General features: G+C 37.9%; 1 protein-coding gene across 1 annotated transcript in view; it reads right to left on the bottom strand.

Moving 5' to 3' along the window:
- Positions 1 to 15,850, bottom strand: part of fgf11b (fibroblast growth factor 11b) — a 65,339-nt gene extending 49,489 nt beyond the window's left edge. The window contains exon 1 of the mRNA XM_051121842.1: positions 14,439 to 15,850. Coding sequence (XP_050977799.1) covers positions 14,439 to 14,631 — 193 coding nt within the window. The 5' untranslated portion in view covers positions 14,632 to 15,850. The remainder of the gene's footprint in view (positions 1 to 14,438) is intronic.
- Between the last annotated feature and the right edge of the window lie 5,652 nt (positions 15,851 to 21,502).

Genomic DNA, 21,502 nt, shown 5'->3' with positions numbered 1-21,502 from the left:
AATCACATGAAGGTGAGTAATTAATGACAATTTTCGTTTTTGGGTGAACTGTCCCTTTAAGAAATACATCAGAGAAAAATGCTGTGCATTTCAGAAATCATTACACCCCAAGTATAGATAATATCCATAGACGTTACACCACTTTACCAGCAAATTTATTAAAATTGCTCTCTTCATAAAAATCTCTGATTTATTCCAGTTGGATATTCTGTAAAGCTTCTGAGCCAGAAACAGTAACCGTGAGGAGCAGAGCATGGTGAAAGATCAGTCTGCTTCATGAGTCTGCTCTGCTTTTATACTCCGTGAACGTGGGAGGATAAAAGAAACGATAAATAAAGATAGAAACAGGGAAGTCACTTGAGAGGTGGGACAAGCTACTGCACTTTGATAAAAGATCATGAAAACATTTTTTTGGTTCAACATGCACAAGACTAGGAATGTGTATTAAGTAAACAGAATCAATTTTGATTGTTTTATGTCTTCAGTAGCAAATTTATCCACTTTATTGATACTCCAGTAGAGCAGCGTTGCAGATGGCACATTATCAATGTTGTTTGTGCCATCTTATGACCTGCTAAAGAAAATATTTGCAATTCTTCTCATTCCTCTCATTTTTCTTTATATCTCTGCACCCAGCTTACAGTGATCCCCTTTTCACCCCTAGCTCTGTCTAATTTAATCTCACGCATCGATGACTTTTAATTAATATGATTGGCTGAGGGATTCTCGTACTGTTACATGCTATTTTTCTGCTTTTCTGAGAGTGACAAACACTTGGGAAATTAACAGCCAACATACAACATACAAACCAACAATCCTGCTTAACCAACAATCCTCTCTGTACAACCAACCCCTCTGAGAGCAGAATTAAGCAATGTTGGCATTATTAGCCAAGCATTGATATTCCCAACACTAGCTACAGTGATACAAATGCAGTAATGCTAATCATGTTCCTGCTGGTGCTTTCCGGTTTTGTCTCTTGCTTATCTTTTGCCCACTTGCGATATCACCACATACACTGTAATGTAGGACTCTAGTACGGAGCGGGATGTCCTCCTCAGCCGTTTGTATTGAGAGCTCTGGCTGTTTATTTAAAATGCAGCAGTGCTCAGTGCAGCTTCTTAAAGTCAGGCAGAAAATACAATAACCAAGACAAAACCTCCATGTGTTCGTTCAATTATGTGTGCGTGGTTTGATCAGTCACACTGTAGCAGAGCCAAAAGTCGCACCCTGTTTTCCTGCTGGTGTTCACAGGATCGATAGAGGTTAACTGTCAAGTAACCTTTCGTGTATGTGCAAGGAGCGTGTATTTGTTGGTGTATGTGTATGGGAGGTTCTGGACAGAGTGTCTGGTACAGTGTGGTGTGCTGCTTTATAGCTGTGAGATGCCGGCTTACCCCGTAATGATAAGAGAGTGCAGAGTAATTACAGGCGCTGCTTCAGCGAGCAGCCAAGGGCATCTGTGACTCCCCTCCCTGACTAAGGCCAAACTACCAGGGCTTCCCTCAACCTTTATTAGGACTCCCCACCAGTCCCCTCTCTCTCTGCTGTCTCTATTTCTCTGCAACTCTCAGCAGTTTTTCGCCTCTTATCTCTCTCGCATTTCTCATTCTTCTTTTCCCTCTCTCTATGTCTACCTCCTTCATCAGATCTTCCCTCCTGGTCTGTTCTTTTTCTTTTCTTAACCCTATTTCTTATTCTTTCGATCTTTCTATTGCAGAGGTTTCCCTGTAAACACCCCCTCCAGTTTTGGCAAGAGATTCTAGTGCATTATGTATTTACAAGGATGGAAAGCAATTGCAAGAGCACACATTTACCTTTTAATTTATCTGTAAAAAAAATGGATATGGATGTTCATATTTAAATGTGAGCCCATAGGCATCTCTGTTTTTTTTTATATTCTTTTACACATTGCAGTTGCATTACAGTTGGCTGAATTAAATTAATTTTTGGTTTGCTTTATTTTAAGTACACAAACCCAACGTTTTAGTATGTTTTGCCTTTCCAAGAATATCCAAGAATATTGGATATTTCATTTCATTTTCTACCCAGAAATCAAAGTAATTAAATTATAGTCTACTGAGCTCAGGCATGTTTACCTGTTATTAGTCTTTTTCAGTAGTGATGCATTAAAACAGTTTTAGAATACTTTTTTTTTTAATTATCAAAACAATTTTAAAAAAAATGGGTAATTATAGAATGCCGTTCAATTGTGTTTTCGGAAATGTAATAGGTTACAGATAACAAGTTACCATATTTAAAATGTAATAAGTAGTGCACGGAGGTGGATAGATTTCCTATAAATTGTGATCCGTTACTGATTCCAAATTCCATTGTAGTAACGTTTTAGGTAATGTAATCAGATTACTTTTTTGATTACTTCTAATTACTTACTCTAATCTAACTTTTTTATCACACTGATTTAAACAGGATAATCTTGTACCATAATGATGTAAAAATACAAAGAGTGAGAAATTATATTCCTTTTATTTTAATTAATAACATCAAGTGCATTAAACATTATATTAAATCAAGGTTTCCCAAACTGGGGTTTGTGAGTTTAATGAAAGGCTAACAAGTAACTAAATCATAAAAATGTAAAATTAAAATAAATTATTTTTAAAATAACGATCAAAATAAATTTTCTAATTTAATTTTAAAGCACACCCCACAAAATTAGACTTCAGCACCTCTTTTTACCCCTGAGACTTCAAAATAAATGTTTTAATAATTAGGCATCACATTTGCATGTTACGGTTCTCTGACACTGGTTAATGGTCATATGGTGTGCAGGTAAACATAAATATTTAATAAATTAATATATATTATGGGCACAAAATATACACTAACATGGTCCAAATGCATCTTTGGAGGAATTAAATGTCACTATTTAGGTGAACTATTTCAGACAAAGCTAACATCATTTGTTTATTTATTTTTACCTCACTAATTTTAAGTTTTCTGTTTAATATTACAATTTCAAATCCCTATACCTAAACCTAAACATTAACTACCCCTTAAATCAGAGAGAAAAAAGAATTCCTGAACATTACAAATCTGATCGTCTGATCATAATGTTGTTCCAGGACCAGCAAAATTGTTGATCTAGGAGGTTGAGAATCTGTCCTTGTGTTTTTTTTCAAATTCAAAGTCAAATTTTCTTTTTAATTTTGCTAGATTCACTCTGTGAAGTATGGCAAACAATTACATTTCTAATGCCACGTTTCTATCATAAGATCCACCGGGGTGAACATTACTGAGTGTTTATGGGTATTAATCTTTTAGAGGTCAATAATCCAATCAGACACGTCAGTCGTTCTGTCTTTCTGTGTTGTGTGTTTGACATGACCTTGTCAGCATTATTATGCGACCTCAAGGGACCGTCCCCTGAGATGACAGCCATGTCCGATTTGATTGTCGTCTATTCTGAATTGACAAAATGAGAGATTGAAAGTATGTATAAATGCCGACTAGCAAGTTTTGAAATACTGTCGCGCAGGCAGCTGAATGTACAAAACTTGAATGAAAGGTGGTTTTACATGCTGGTTTGCTTCCGGTACTTGCAGTGGTGGACGTGTTATATGTAACTATAAAGCAATCTGACTCTCTGGGATGACAGCCCAACAGTAATGGAGCCTTGCCCGCTCATGACGTCAACACCAGCACTTAAGTGCTCAGAAATTACTGAGGTAAATGTCTACCTTTTTCTGTCTGCTCCTTCTTATCATCTGCCCCCTCTAACACACACACACACACACCAACACACTTCTTTTGTGTGTCTCCCTCTTGTTAGAGGTCAAACTCAATCTGTCCTTGTCAGGTTTAATCAAAGTATCCACAAATTCAATTTCAGCTGCTGTGTGAGAGAGGCTATTAAGGCATTCTTTGTCATTCGCAATGTCATTAGGCAGTGAGACGAGAGGGCATGGGGGCGTTTCCGATTCTGATGCATTTACTCATCGTTTTAGGGTAAATAAAGCCCAATTGCCTTCTGTCAGTACCTAAAGGTGCCAGAATTCCTTTACTCTCTGAGAAAAGATCTGTGAAACATGAACAATAATATTAAAGGGATAGTTTACTCCAAAATGAAAATCATTAATTACTCACCCTGATGTCGTTCCAAACCCGTAAGACCTTCATTCATCTTTGAAACACAAATTGAGATATTTTTTGATAAAATCTGATAGCCTTCTGACCCTGCATAGACAGCTGACACGTTCGAGGGCCAGAAAGGTAGTAAGGACATTGTTAAAATAGTCCATCAGTGGTTCAACCATAATTTTATGAAGGTATGCATTAGTGTTAATTTTGCTGATGAAAACTATGATGAAAGAAGTTTGTTGACAAGTTTTTTTACCATGACAAAGGTGAATAAACAATAACTATGATTATATCAACATGCAATTTCATTGACGAATAAAGACGAGACCAAGATGTATTCAAAAAATAAAAAACGTTACCAAAAATCTCTTTTAATTTTGCCAAAAAAAGAGGACAAAATGTTATTGCAGATTGCTCTACACACCTCTACTATGCGAGCTTTCATATGCGGTTGCCAGATATCAAGAGTTGAAATCCTGCCTGGTGTTTTGTTTTTTTTAAGCAATCTGGCAACTGTGCGCACACGCTTGCTTCTCACTGCGGAAGCGCTGCTGACGATAATTTGAAAACACTGACAAACGAGCTGGAGTTTAGCGATCTAAGTAAATGTGTCAGTCAGCCGGTCTGTGTTCTATCATGAGATTTTGACTATGTTGTTTGCGATTGTGGTGGCTGAATAAATGCACTTACTCAAACGCTGTTGTTTTAATAGAAAATAGGGTATTACAATTTGGAATTACTATTCGGAATTTCACTGTTACAATATTTTTCATTTGTTTTACCAGTTTTCATTATGTAGCGTGTACGTCTTTGGTATTATTTTATATAGTAAAAAGCCTACAGTATAATAAATCAGTACACTAGATGAGGTAAAATAAGCTATGTGTATGAGTCCACATTCCATTGCTTTGTGCTTACTGGTGAAAGTGCAATACCTGAAATGAAAAAAGTACATTTCTCAAAAAACAACAATCATTACGATTATAATTTTGAGCAAAAATCATTTTTTATCAGTTTAACCATTAGACAGCATGACGAAAATGTGACCAAGATTTCAACAACCTGACTAAAATACTCAATACATTACATTTTGTTGACTTAAACTTGATTAAACAAAAACAGGACAAGGTTGACTAAATATGATAACTGAAATGTGCATTTTAGACTAAGACTAAATTAAAAATGGCTGCCAAAATTAATACCACTGTACAGTTAATTAATAATAATCTTATTGCTAAAATGTTAAGTTTTCATTAACTAAAACTAGACTAAAATACTTCAGATTTTCTTCAACTTAAACTAGACCAAATTACTTTAGATTTTCTTTGACTAAAACTAGACTAAAATGTTGAAACTTTTAGTCGGCTAAAACTAAATAGGATAAGGTTAACTAAATATGCTAAAAACTAACGAGGACATTTAACATGGGCCTAGATTAAATCTGAAAATACCGGACAAAATGAACACTACTAGACTGACGCTGAAAAGAAGAAATTGCTGAATAAAGTCATTATTTTTCTTTTCTTTGCACACAAAAAGTATTCTTGTAGCTTCATAACATTACAGTTGAACCACTGATGTCACTGGGACTATTTTATTGATGTCCTTACTACCTTTCTGAGCCTTGAATGTGGTAGCACCGTTGCTGTCCAAGTAGGGTCAGAAAGCTCTCAGATTTCATCAAAAATATCTTAATTTGCGTTCCAAAGATGAACGAAGGTCTTACGGGTTTGGAACGACAGGGTGAGTAATCAACGACAGAATTGTCATTTTTGGGTGAACTATCCCTTTAAAACTCAAATTCTCATTCTACATTTATCTGTGCATTAAAACGGCACACTGCAAAAATCATTTTCTTAAACCATGTGTCTTTTCTTCCAGAGGAAACACACTTAAGCAAGATGAATTTAATAATTGTTTTCAGAGAATATGTCTTGAATTGTTTACTTTCTGTATTACAGGTTTTAAGCGCATATAAAGCAAATAGCAAAATATAAAGTTATAGCACTGTAATTAATATGATAAGATATCACAAATGCACCACTTTCTGTTTCTGTCATTCACATAAATGACACCTGAAGATTTCAAAGACTTAACAGGATCTTTTGAAATGGGGAAGAAACGTAGTTTACATTTTGTTTGTATGCAGATAATGCTGCTGGAGCGTTGTTTCCTTCACAAAAATGCTACGCTTTTGCATTGCCTGACTTTAAAATGTATTTTTCCCAGAAAGCTCCTTGGCTGTGCTGTAACCAAAAAGCTCCATGAAGGTAAAGCATTCTTTATTCTTTTCTTACTAAGCTCTGCTTCTACTAATTTTAGATTTTTGCCCCAAATACCAAATTCAGCTTTGCGAAGATACATTTCCCCCCCCTCTATTTCATGCCAATTTTTGAGCCTCATTTCCATTTTTTTTTTTTGTGGTGTGTTTTTTTTTTTGTTTTGTTTTGTTTTATCAATAGTGTTTGATGAATATGATACGTGACTCTTTGCTCCTTGAATTCACTCATACTAATCAGAGGCTAGTAGCATTTATCTCAGTGCTGCTTTTTCTCTGATCTCTTTCAGGCAAATTAAGTCCTAATCTGATCTCTTCCAAACTGATGGAACTTTTCCACAATCCGCTTCTACAAGTCCAGCACTCCAATCCAGAGGCAGCACTGAAATAAACCTTCAAAACAAAAGCATCAATCCCCTCAGCTTTAAATATCTTTTCATCTGGAATTAAATTCTTGATAGATTATGAAACCCTTCTCAATCTTTGGTTGTGTAACGGCGTAAGCTGATGTTTGTATGTTTGGCGTCCTCATTATCAACAAAAGAGTCTGGGAAACTCGTTTGGCTGCTGTTGCAGCCGCAAAACTAATCGGATATTCATTTCATACAGATGGTAGTGAGCAGTGATTGCTGCAGCTGAGATTTGTCGGAATTGGAGCTGACAGGACAGCCGACTTGGACTTGTTTTGGAGTGTGGATGTTACACTCCAAGAAAAGTCCATTAAAAATAGGGCACAAAGTAATACATTTTCTGTATTGATTTTTCACTGATGTTTTACCTGTATTTAGAATAATGCATTGCATTATTTTTTAGGGTTAAAGGAAATGTCTGTAAACGTACAAGTACTAGTTTTTTTTTTTAAATGCAAATTACTAGATGTGACCTATCTGCAACCTGTCAAATGTGCTATTTTGGAAGGACGCTAGAAGAGAATAGAACAGATTAATGCTGTTAGCTCTGAGAATGCCTTGGCTAATGTTAACACCAATAAAAGGTACTCAGTAGGGGCCATTAGTCACATGCGGGTTTTCTTTCCTGCCACATTATTAGACTCTTTCAGATGGTCAATCACTAATCGTCCCACCGGCCCTGACATGGGGATCAATAGTGTTAACTGTCCAGTAACATGATGCCTTGATGTCTTTCATTTCTGTCATATTTACTTCTCTCATCCAATATCTTATTCACTTCTGCCTATAGGATCGTCCAGAGGGACCTGAGAGTGGCAACTGTGCAGTACATCTTTAGTTCATTTGTGGACTAAAACAAAATCATTAATGAACTACATCTTAATTCAATAATTACTTGAACAAGTGCTGTGTTGTGTGCTCAGAGAGAGAACAAACAAAATTCTGTTTCAGTGTCTGTACCAGCAGCTTCATAATCAATTGTGTACATACTGGTTAGATCCCTTATTAGGTTACTTGTACATCTGCAAAATGTTAATTATTTTACCAAAATAAGAGGGATCATATAAAATGCATGTTATTTTTTTTATTTAGTACTGGCCTATATAAGATATTTCACATAAAAGACGTTTACATATAGTCCACAAGAAAAAAATAATTTAATTTATAAAAAAGTCCATGTTCAAAAGTTTACATACATACACAAAAGTCCACTTCCAGAACAAAGATTTACAGATAATGTAATCAACCCCTTGTCTAAGATGTTGATGTCTTTCTTTCTTCAGTCATGAAGCAATTACGTTTTTTGAGGAAAACATTTCAGGATTTTCCCCATATAATGGACTGCTGTGGTGCCCTGAATTTGAACTTGCAAAATGCTAGATAAGACCCTTAATCTTCAGCTGGGATCATTTACAACTGCATTTGGGATCGTTTGAAGCCGCATTTAAACTGCATTTTGCAAGTTCAAACTCGGGGCACCATATAAGTCCTCTGTATGGAGAAAAATGCTGAAACGTTTTCCTCAAAAAACATTATTTCTTTACGACTGAAGAAAGAAAGACATAAACATCTTAGATAACAAGGGGGTGAGTACATAATATATAAATCTTTGTTCTGGAAGTAGACTTCTCAACTGAGGGACTCATATGCAACTATTACAGAAGGTTCAAATGCTCACTGATGCACCAGAAGTAAAAACGATGCATTAAGAACCAGGGGTGTAAACTTTTGAGCAGAATGAGAATGTGCACATTTTTCTTATTTTGCCTAAATATCTTCTTTTTGTTTGTGTGTTTGTTTGTTTTTTTCATTTAGTACCACGCTTCAGAAGCTACAGAAGATACTTTAATGTTTCCCAGAAGACAAAATAAATTTACCCTAATCTTCGAATTCCAAAAGTTTTTACCCCTCAGCTCTTAATGCATTGTTTTTCTTTCTGGAGCATCAGTGAGCGTTTAAACCTTCTGTAATTGGATAGGAGTCCCTCAGTTGTCCTCAGTGTAAAAAGATGGATCTAAAAATCATACACTCATTTTTGGAAAGGGTTCAAATACCAAAAAAAATGCAGAAAAACCAAAGAATTTGCGGGACCTGAAGGATTTTTCTTAAGAACAGTCAGCACTTTAACTGTTCAGGACAAACGAGACTCATGAACATCATTAATAAAAAAAATATAAAAAATGTGTAAAATAAAAAATATGTGAAATATCTTATTCAGGTCAGTACTATATAAAAAATAACATACATTTTGTGTGATCCCTCTTATTTAGGTAAAATAATTAACATTTTGCAGATTCTTCAAGGTGTATGTAAACTTTCGACTTCAACTGTATATATACAGACTATTTCTGTTGGTCTACTGCGCTTTGCTGACGAACTTGTAGCTATGCATTGCAGATGAAATTCCACCAGGTGGATTTTTAAATGAATGTTGCAGGTATTGTGCCAAACATTACTAGGTTTACTCTTTATATGGTCATGCCAGGAGTTGAATTTGATATAGCTTAGACAGAAAATGTTAGTATGCAGTTTTATTATGCAATGTTAGGTCTTGTGGCTGTACTTTCATTTTGTAGTGTTTATCCCTGTGCGGTGTCTTGCCCCCAAACTGTAGACACAATATTTGTTGTTACCAACTGAAGAATGAAAAATTGCTTTCTGCATGTTCATACAACTTAAGCATAGCAGAAGAACTTGAACCCTTTCTTTTAAAATAAAGTGTTTTCTCATATTTTAACATAAGAAAAGGAACAAAAACTTCATGCAGTGAAAGTACAGGCTGCCAGTTTTAATTTAACATACTCTCTGCCAGAACTTTTGCTTAATCATCAGTGATTTTCTCCCTTCCTCTGAATTCCCTCTGCATGTCCTTCTGTCTTTTGCAGTGACTCACTTTTTGTCTTTCTACCTGTCTCTCCTCCTTTCCTTCCTCTCCTCCACCTCTTCCATCTCTCCTTTACTTCCTTCCTCGCCGCATTACTGTCTCTTCCTCTCTCTCTTTCTCTTTCACTCACTCTTTCTTTCTGACCCCTGGCACTCTCAGTACTCAGATGAGAGGCTACCTAACACTGTGCAGTGTGATCAGGTGTTGTCGAGTAAGCGAGATAGACAGCCCATCTTCAGCGGTCAGCTTAATGCTGTCCTCCTCCAGTGCCACGTCCTCGTGCCCTGAGCGACTCCTTTAGACCGAACCCAGAGCAGAACTACTGCATTCTCCTTGTTACACATCTGTAGACCTCATCTCTCTTCTTCTTTTTGATTTCCTACCTAGTAATTTTGAAGGTTGAATGCAGGATGGGAAATTAAAGGGATAGTTCACCCAAAAATGAAAATTCTGTCATTAATTACTCAACCTCATGTCGTTCCAAACCCGTAAGACCTTCGTTCATCTTTGGAACACAAATTAAGATATTTTTGATGAAATCCGAGAACTTACTAACCCTGCATACACAGCAATGTAGCCACCATGTTCAAGGCCCAGAAAGGTTGTAAGAACATCATTAAAATAGTCCATGTGACATCAGTGGTTCAGCCTCAATTTTATGAAGCTACGAGAATACTTTTTGTGCGCAAAAAAACACCAAAAAATAATGGCTTCATACAGCAATTTCTTCTCTTTTTGAATGTTGAATAAAGTTTTTTTTTTTTTGTTTACTTTTCACACAATAAGAGTTCTCGTATGTACATATCATTGCAGTTGAACCAGTGATGTCACATTGACTGTTTTTAACAATGTTCATACCTTTCTGGTCCTTGAAGGATTTGGATTTCATCATAAAAATTACAGGTTTGGAATGACATGAGGGTTAGTAATTAATGACAGAATTTTCATTATTGGTTAAATAACCCTTTAACTTCTCTTTCAGCTACAGTAGTGTTCATCATGCATTTGTGGAGTTTTTTTTCCCTCATAGGCACTAAATGTTTAGCACAAATCACAAAATCCTGACAGCTTAAAAGAAATCGTACATTATAAGCCGATTTTTACCCTGAACATTTCCTGTTCTAAGATCTAATCAGAATGTACACATAAACGTATACTACGTAGTGACAGCTTTTTTTTATCCAAGGCCAATCTGAGCCATCTTAAATGTTTTCCACCACTGAACTGGTTCACCCACAACTGTGAAAGAGAAAAAAAAAGTCTCACTTGGCTGGTGACAGTTGTTAATTTCCCACCCTAATGGAGTGCACTGGAACTCTAAGGCTGCATTTACCCAGCAGCAGAAAATAGTTATCTGCCAGTTGTCAGTTTTAGAGTGATTAAATATGGTTACGTTCATACACAGTTTGTTTATTAATAACAGCAACATCCATATTCTGTAACCAAATTGACTCCCCTACACTTTCAAAATTCGCAACTAAATCTTCAGAGTGACTTTGATTGGTCTGTGCTGTGATCAGAACTGCACTGGGCATCAAGTTGGCCGTCACGCATGCACACATGCTGCAATAGTATGTCATCTGAAAGCTCAAGATGCTGTTTTCCACTGTTGTCTTCTAAAAAATAAAACATTCAAAGCCAGTCAGAGCTTTGTTGGACTCTGGTAAGAGTTTCTAATGTTAGGAGAGATGCCATCTTTAAAGGAGAAGTCCACTTCCAGAACAACAATTTGCAAATAATATACTCACCCCCTTGTCATCCAAGATGTTCATGTCTTTCTTTCTTCAGTCGTAAAGAAATTGCGTTTTTTGAGGAAAACATTTCAGGATTTTTCTCCATATAATAGACTGATATGATGCCCCGAGTTTGAACTTCCAAAATGCAGTTTAAATGCAGTTTCGAACGATCCAAAATGCAGTTGTAAATGATCCCAGCCAAGGAAGAAGGGTCTTATCTAGCAAAATGATCGGTTATTTTCATTAAAACAAATACAATTTAAATATTTCTTAATCTCAAACGCTCATCTTGTTTTGCTCTCCCAGATCTCTGTGTATTTTGGCTCAAGACAGTTCGGGTATGTGGAAAAACTTTGATCGTATTTTCTCCCTCAGCTTCAAAAATCATTTCAGAATCATCCTGCATCGCTGCAGAAGTTCCGACCCAAGTCTTTGCAAAGTGAACATGCAAAGAAGATCAAACACCCTTAACCAAAAAGGTAAAACACCGATATAGGGGGATTTTGAAGTTGAGGGAGAAAATAAGATCTGAGTTTTTCGACATACCCTAACTGTCTTGAGCCAGAATACACAGAGTTCAGGGAGAGCAAGACAAGATGAGCGTTTGACATTAAAAAGTATATAAATTGTATTATTTTTATGAAAATAACCAATCGTTTCGCTAGATAAGACCCTTCTTCCTCTGCTGGGATTGTTTACTACCGCATTTTGGATCGTTTGAAGCTGCATTTAAACTGCATTTTGGAAGTTCAAACTTGGGGCACCATATGAGTCCATTATATATGGAGAAAAATCCTCAAATGTTTTCCTCAAAAAACCTAATTTCTTTACGACTGAAGAAAGACATGAACATCTTGGATGACAAGATTACTTTAGACACTGATTTGAGGTGTTACTCACAGCTGTTTGCTTGACTTTTATTCATTCGTATAGATGGAATTCAATCCACTCCTGTAAGCTGTTGTGTATTGTAAAGGAAAATTCGAGAGTAGTCTGTATGAGGGGTTTTCTCACTCCTTTGCTGATAATAATCGGTTCTCTCTCGCTCTGTCTCTCTCCTCTATAAGGAGATTTGTTGTTGAATAAAGCCAAACTCTCCGCAGAAGCCAAGTGCTCCATAAAACTGTAAAGGTGTAAAACAGCCTCTGCTATTAAGAGAACGGTGTGTGTGTGTGTGTGTGTGTGTGTGTGTGTGTGGTTTACGTTTCTATACCATCTCCACCTTGCGTGAAATTGGGCACTGGGCAAACGGAGAGGGTGATCATTGATTAATCAGTATACGTTAATGAGCTGCATTGATCGAGAGACCAGTAGACTCAGCGCCGACCTCAGAGGGTGTGAGACCATGACGCCATCTTAGAGCAGCAAGGGAACCCATCCTAAACCAGAGACAGGTGTGCGTGAGACAGATGTGAAGGGTGTTGCGGGTACAGCAGGGGCTTGACATTGTTATGATGGATGTATATGGATCACTGACCTGACAATGCAGCAGTGATCTCATGATCCCACACTGCTGTGGCTAGGCGACGCCCACTAATTTGTCAATTTTTGACCGCTTGAGTTCACCCAGAGTGCTATGGATTGAATTCTGAAGCACGACTCATACGTCACAGATTGAGGTATTCAGGACTATCCTGCTGAAAAGACCAGTGTATAGTTTGACATCTACCAGGAAGGGGTAACAAGGCCATATGAACCCTCCAAACCTTGACTCCTGGTAGATAAGCACTAAATCAGCGCTAACTTGTCTAGACAAGCATAGGGTTCGATGTAAGGGTTAGAATAAGTAAAGACCTGCAGTAGAAATATCACCTGTAGTAGCAGTGGAGTACTATATGCAGCTTTGTGCGAAAATATATTTGCATTTCAGTATGTCTCTAAATCACATTATGCTAACGGTACTGGAGCGTAATGCGATAATGTGTTCAGTTGATATCAAAGGAATGTAAATATTACAGAATAGAGTCCCAGGAGCAGGACAGGCTATCAGCGTTACTTCAGTATTATAAAAATACATGCACGCGTTCTCCCTTTCACATTCGTTTCTGTTCATACCCATATTTTTTCTGGTGATTGCAGTGTGGCGCGTTTCATGTTCATTGGTGAGAGAGGCAGATAAAGAGGCAGATTAATATCCCTGACTATAATCATTTTCGTTTATGTACAAAACACCCACTCTCTCTCACACTCACTCACTCACTCACTGCCTTATGTCTTTATCACTTTTGTTTTTACATTGACAGTTCTTTTATTCAGTCTTAGGCAATGGCGTCAGTTGCACAATGTCATAAGCGTTTGGTCCCCAAGATGTTACAAAGCTTACAACCAATGGCGGCAACATTAAACAGAGATGTTTTTGTTTCAATAAAACTGCTAGTCAGAGTTGTGGTGTTTTGTATTTTTGCCCTGTAGGTTGGCATAACAATCGCAGAGCTTCTGTCTCAGTATCAGTGCTGTAATCAGAGAGCATGCTGTTTTTTTTCTGTTTGGCCAATGGCAAGGTTACCGGAACTAAAACATGGCCGGAGTCCAACTTCCAATTTCATGGCACCACAGAGTAACAATCTTTTATGAAACACAGTTGGAATAAGTAGTAATATGCAGGCATGCTTGCCCATGTGCGAGCATAGAAGATATGATGTGTCTCGAGGTAGTAATTAGCATCCTAAGGGCAGGTCTTAATGCAACCCAGAATAGCCTATGCATGTGGGACGCTTTGAAAGACTGTAAATCACACCTTATAAAGGGCTTGCCTCTTCCGGCTCTATTCATGTCATAAAATAGCATTCAAAGCCTTTTCTCCCTTATAAAAGTCTGAATAAATCCCATAATACTGCAACATAATGAGCATAGTGGTTGTCTCCTTTATGTGACCTATGGAGCATTGCTTCACTGAGACAACTGTATTTCAGACCAGCTTTGTGTCAACATAGAAACCAAGAAGAACTTTAGATGAACTTTTTTCATTTTCAGTTGGTGGTTCCACCGATTGAAAGTGGTTGAAATAGAAAAGTTCTAAATGAACCTACCTGGTCTTTTGTCCGTTCTTCCTCTGCGACCGCCACATAACCGTACTTTTGATATTAGAACAAGAATTTGTTTCTGGCAAAGGGACTTGTTGCTTTTGGGGCACGGCTTCCGTTTGTTGGCTATCGGCCGGTTGGCTTGGTCGTCCTTGACTGCCCGTTTTTGTCTGATGAGAGAACTGGCAAGAGCTGCCATCTTCCCCCCCCTCTCACCTTTGGGAGGGGGGTCTCTGTTTGCCTAAGAGACCCTCTCTGGATGCACTTGTCTTTTTGTACCAGCAACACGAAGAGATAAAAGTCAAGGGTAGAACCTCGTGTGGCGAGCCAAGAATTCAGGTAGGTTCCTCACGTGTCCGTGTGTTTCCCTCCAGTATGGGAAGAGGTTAAGTTCTGGTCCACTCACAACCTGTCCACGGTTTGTCCTTCATTATGTTTGTTTAGCTAAACACATATCGACAAATCCGTAAAACGTAAATCGACGCGGTTACATTTCCACAAAAAGATACAGAAAGAGCCCGACAAAGTCATCGTTGCGACATTGCCGACATATTTGCCCCCCCCCTCGTCTCTTCTCCCTTCCCCTCCCCTTGTGTCTTGTTCCTGAAGACAAAAACACTGACAAAGCTAAAGTTTAGCACACGGAAACGATGAGCTTTCTCACCCACACATGGCTGTTCCTCGTGGAAAGTTCTTCACTCACCAGCAGCGGAATTATTCGACTCAAATCGGGAACAGATCCTGTCAGAAATGGGCAGATGGTCAGCCTGCAGTCCCTATGGCAAACTTTAGTAAAAAAAAAAAAAAAAAAAAAAAAGAATAATAATAATCTGGAGCGGTAATCCAGCGCTCCCGTGTCCAGAGGCACTTCTGCTTGAGCTGCTGGGACGGACGAAGCCCTGAGTCACAGGACGGGAGCCGGCAAAAGAAGAATGGACTCGGAGAAATTTCCCTTCTGCCTCTTCTGGCACGCGCTATCTCTCCCCACAGCCCTACATTACCCCCCCCACCCCAAAGCCAGCGAGCGTGTGTGTATTTGAGTGTGTGCGCAAATCCAGCGGCTACCACCAGTAAAGGTGACATTCATGAGAGAACAAGTGAGGGAGGGAGAGCGAGCGCAATCGAGTGAGGGAAAGCGAGCGAGTGAGTGTAAAAGAGAGTGGGAGAAGAACAAGAATGATGAATGAGAACAATGGAGAAGAGAAAACAGAAAGATGAAGGGAGAGAAAAAGAGGAGGGTGAGAGAGAGTTAACGCTACTGTTCTTCCTTCACTCTGCCGAGTCTGTCCTTGATGGGTAGAGTGGAGGAGAGAGAGAGTGCGCGAGAGAGAGCGCTTGAGGTGCCAATGGTGACAGTTTTCAGTCACCTCAGGAAGAGCATCGCAGTCGTGCGTTCCGAGTCAGTTATCGCTGCCAAATTCACACACTCGCACACACCGTTATCCTCCTCACCCGTCTTTCTCTCTCTCTCTGATACACACATCCTCATGTACACAATCACTTTTAGGGGATTAGGATTGTACCACTTTTATTGGTTTAGCGTTCAGTTTCGTGCAGTCCGTGTGCTGGGAGTGCCTGACGTTTGTTGAAGGTGTAAAACTAACGCAAACAGAAAGACTTTCTCGCGCTTATGTCAGTTTCTCTTATCCTCTTTTTTCCTCATTTACTTTATTGCTCTTCGTCTCAAAGCTCTTTTCCCCTCCTTCAGTGTCCCCCTCCTTCTCATTCTTCTTTCTGACATCACTGCAGTTTCGCTTTATCTCAGTGTATTTTCCAGTCTCTTGGCACTCTGCAAATACAGCATGTGAAATGAGCGGGACCTGAGGGGTGGTTTGCTTAAAGAGACAGACAGGCACTGAGAGTTGTCTCTCATTAATAGTGACACAGACAGGTAGAGACAGAAATCGTCTCTGCTCGGTCATGCCATCATCCACAAACAAATATGCTATGATGCCTATATGCACATTTAGTGTAGTACAAATTGATTAAACCGTTTCACAACTTCACTGTGGTATTTTAGGAACCTGACCTATTCATAAACCATTTGTAATCAGTCTAACCAGGTGTAAAATGTTGAAGTCTGCCTTTTTTACTATGCTCTGGCAGACTTTTATTTAGAAGATGTTTGTTTAAATGTTCTGCTGACAGTGGCAGCGGTATTTCATCAGATGATAGAGAACAATTATATAGCAGCTTATATACTGTATACCAATCAAGCACAGTGTAGAGTAATTTGATGTTATAATGAGATGTTCCAGGTGTATGGTTCGTACTGTTGGAGTGACATGGTACAGCCCCTGCAAGTATGTCAGATTGTAGTAGTTCGCTGCATCCTCTAATGGGGAAAATGGGTAATTGCACTGTGATTATTAATGTGTGCACACACGTGGAACACATGGTATTGTGGTGTGATTTTGGAGTAGGATCATCTTTGTTGGGGCTGGATCGACCATTTTGGGGTTAGAATGTTACCAAATATTTGAGATTGCACAGACCAAATGCGGAAGTTTAAAATTTTGCATTTGAAAACCCCATCTTAAAGGGATTGTTCACCCAAAAATGAAAATTCTGTCATTAATTACCCTCATGTCGTTCCAAATCCGTAAGACCTTCACTCATCTTCAGAATGCAAATTAAGATATTTTTGATGAAATCTAAAAGCGTCTGACCCTGCATAGACAGCAACGTGACACGTTCAAGGCCCAGAAAGGTAGTAAGGACATTGATAAGATAGTCCAAATGACATCAGCGGTTCAACCATAATGTTATAAAGCTACGAGGATACTTTTTGTGCGCAAAGAAAACAAAAATAACTTTAACAGTTTCTTCTTTTCTATGTCTTCAACGTGCGTTTATGACAGTACCACGATTCATGTTGCATACAAAAAAAGTGTCCTCGTAGCTTCATAAAATTAAGGTTGAAGCACTGATGTCACATGGACTATTTTATCGATGTCCTTACTACTTTTCTGGTTCTTGAACGTGGTAGTTGCATTGCTCTCTATGCAGGGCCAAAAAGCTCTCTGATTTCATCAAAAATATCTTAATTTCTGTTCAGAAGATGAATGACGGGTTTGGAAAAACATGAGGGTGAGTAATTAATGACCAATAATTTTGGTTTAACTATCTCTTTAATAACCATCCAGGACCAAATGTGTTGATTTAAGAACATACCTGTTTCACTCATACCTGGTAGGCACAAAGATGCACTTGTGCTCTCCCAAAAATAAGTTTGCACACAAAAACATGCGTACGCATCAATATGAACTCTCTAGAGATGTTTCCTGAGGGACAACCCCTGACCATGATCTCTGAGTCAAATTGCTTTGTGATTAACATTGATTGTATGGATATGCAGTGCTAAGAAGTTTAAAATGTGCTTGGTGTAATTGAATCTGTCTTGGCTGTTTACCTTGTAGCGATAGCAAGATGCTTCCACAACATAAAAATGTGCAGCTCTTCAGCGCAACCTCAATAAATCAAGTATTCAAGAGGCCAGTCAATCAATCAAATTTTATTTGGCATCCTCACAGAAATGTGCTGTGAAAGCACCTAGAAAGTACCAGCTTGATTTGCCTTCGGTTCAGAAACGATGTTGCCTCAACAGACAAGGTCACAATCAGTCAACTGCCGATTGTCAGATGACAACCAAAGTTCCTGGCCCTTAAGCAGGGGACATAAAATTGGTGATAATTTAATTATTATTTTCCAAAAAAGCCATGTAAATACATCTCCTCCTCATAAGCTCTCTAGCGGAGGCAGTGCAATCTTAGAAAGAGAGCAAAGAGGAAACATCAACTATTTTAAATTCCTGCTTTTACCAAGTGTTGGCCTTAAGCCAGTTGCCAATTTGATTTCTCAGTAGATACACGAGGATAGCAGCCAAGTCAGATCATTTTACTTAAAAGTTCATGTTTTATGGAACTTTCTAGAGTTGTGTTCCTCTGTGGTACTTAGATCATTCACATGACGTTTATGTTCTCATGACTTACCACTGATAAGAGGATATTGAATAAATGCTTGAGAAAGCAGTATCTTGTTAAAGTATGTGATTATTTGATTGCACATTTTAGTTTATGGGACCATATTATTTTCTAAGCAAATCAGCATGCAATAATTTATGTGTTGCTTAATGGAGAAGTTCACTTCCAGAATTAAAATTTCCTGATAATTTACTCATCCAAGATGTTTATGTCTTTCTTTCTTTAGCTGCAAAGAAAAGTCATTTGCAGTTAGTTCTTCGTCTGTGTAAAGGTACACTGTAAAAAATTACCGTGAATTTACAGTAAAAGACTGTTAAATGGTTAACGGTAACTTCCCCTACTATATACAGTGAAAAACTGTATTGGACATTGGATGTAATTGTATGGTAGTATACGTTTTTTCAAAGTGAAAAAGAATGTCAAATTTATAGTGAATTACTGTAAATTGACATTTACGCATTACTGCGTTACATTTCAAATTTGGTGTTTTTTGGTGAAATAACTATGTTTCTTTGTAGGTTTTTTCTTATCAGTTTTGTACATTAGAGTTGCATGTTACATCTAATGTTGTTAAATTAATGTTTATTGCATTATTTCAGTTTCATGTGTGTTACCATGATGGTGTTTAGTAGGGTTAGGTATCGAAAACCGATTCCGATTCCAGAATGTGATATATGTGATTTTTTTTGGTTGTGTAAAGTTTTTTTTTTCTTCAGAATCGTAAGAGAACCGCAACTTCCATTTAAAAAAACAACAACAACCCAATTTATCCAGAATCACTCATGATAGTAATATGTAATACTCATAATATGCTAACGATTCCCAGAGTGTTTTGGATGAATAACACTGTGCGCCTTTTATATGTAAGTATTTAAAAGCTGCTTGTGATTGGCTTTGGTTCATCATGTGACTTCCTCGTCACCACCTGCTTTTAGTGGTTATCAGTGTATCACAAAGGTACAAAACAGATTTCAGTACTTAAATATGTTGGTTAACGTTACATCAGTTAATAAACTTATGGTATTTAAATGTATTTAAATTAAACCGTAAAACGTAAAACATTGCTACCATATTTTATTCTTCTAAATTGTCCAACATCGTGGTTTTACCTTTTTTTTGTAAAGAGCGTTTGACTTTCACTTTGAAAACACTGGGTTGGTACTTCCACCTATGTGATGTGTGCACAATTACATAATGCGTGAATTCAAGCCAGTCCAAGAAGAGCATTCGTGTTTAAAAAGACCCTTATTCCTCAGCTGGGATCGTGTTTTGTCCTTTGAAGCTGCATGTCCCAAGCAAGAACTTACCCTTTTTTGTGTGCTATCTTCTTTTGAGAAGAACATTTTACAGATTTTAGTCTATGCCCATCCTAGCTGTCCTAGTCCAGTTGGATTTTTTTAGGTTTATTTTGCAGATTTAGGAGTCGTTTCTGTCGTGGCAGAGCATGTGTTTAACCTTCCCCTGCTTTCCCAAGCAATTACTTTCCACAAAGGTCTCCCTGACCTCCCTGCCAAACACGGACAACCCTCCTCTCCTGTTTCCCCATGTGTCTGCACGGCTCAGCCCGACCTAGCTGGCCCAGTTCTGTCTTTATGTCTCTCCCAGTACCTTATCTCTCCTTCTGTCTGTCTCATCTTTTCTCTCTTTCTGTCTCTCTACTCTATTCATCATTACCCAAACAGATGACAGGAGGTATTCTTCCGTAATCCCCTATTCCATTATGTAAGCATTCAAAATATCTCTTGTACTTTATTTCCAGTTTTAAGAAATATTTCTGATTTGCTTGACCTCTGGGTCAGGATCTCATTAGAGAAGAGGGGGGCGATATGCTTTTCATTTTCATTGGCTATTACTGTTTACCCAGACAAGCTTGTAATTAGGCTCGAGTCCTAAATGTGCTTCACTGACTTTAATATCATTGATGTTTGTGTGGAATTGTGCAGTGTGTGAGCGATTCAATCGAAAAGTTTCATGCGTGTTCATGTGTGACTTCTAAATCATTTTCTCTTTCCATGACTCCTTGGTTGATGGTGGTTTAAGTCTGAGTTGAGCATATTTGAATGCCAATTTGAAATTCATCCATCACGCTCTTTCAGAAGGACTTGACTATAGGGTGCAAATGTTTTTTTTGAATGGGTGGAGGTCTGTCATGACGACATCTCTCTCACTCTATCCGTCTATTGGCCCCCAGACCTCTAGTTAGAGACTGATGATGAATTTGTGGTCGTTCAGTCACTGAAGGTGATAAATGACTGAAACGCTGTTGCATGCTGATTAACTTCACAATCATTCTGCACTAGCATTCTTTCAAAAATGTTCCTCGCACAAGTGCAGTACTTTTACTATAGCTTTCACCATTATACCATAGTTGCTAGAGTATGAGAAGGCTCAAAACCACTTTTTGTTGTCCAATACAGATACCGCAACCTTGAGTATCTGCTTATACTTATTCTAGTCTAATACAAGATTATTTTCAGTTTTTTTCTTGATAGTTTAGTGTTTCTAAACTGTTTAGAGTATCTAAACTGCAGTCCACCCTGCAGTCTTCAATAACAATTTCAACTGATGAACCTGTTTTTGTGCCCAAAAACTGCTAACAGCAGCCCTAATGGAACTTAGAAGGATAGTGCACACAAAAATGAAAATTCTGTCATTAATTACTCACCCTTGTCATTCCAAACCTGTAAGACCTTTGCTCATCTTCAGAATACAAATTAAAATATTTTTGATGATATCAAAGAGCTTTCTGAACCTGACTAAAACAGAAGAGAGTAAATTGTTGAATAAAGTCATAATTTTTTGTTTTCTTTGCACACAAAAAGTATTCTCGTAGCTTCAAAAAATTACGGTTGAACTATGAGAATGATGTCCTAACTAACTTTTTGGGCCTTGAATGTGGTAGTTATGCAGGGTGAAAAAGCTCTCACATTTCTTTGAAATTATCTTAATTTGTGTTCTGAAGATGAACAGAATTCAGAGTCTCCAGCTGACAGGGAACGCTCCTACAACTTTCATTAACGATGTTATTTGTTCGCAATTGAGGTTCTCATAATGGTAAGAGAGAACGTCAGAACAACATTCTCAGAA

The sequence above is a fragment of the Labeo rohita genome, chromosome 10, assembly GCF_022985175.1.
Source record: "Labeo rohita strain BAU-BD-2019 chromosome 10, IGBB_LRoh.1.0, whole genome shotgun sequence".
NCBI classification, from domain to species: Eukaryota; Metazoa; Chordata; class Actinopteri; order Cypriniformes; family Cyprinidae; genus Labeo; species Labeo rohita.
This window is presented reverse-complemented; position numbering and strand designations above follow the sequence as displayed.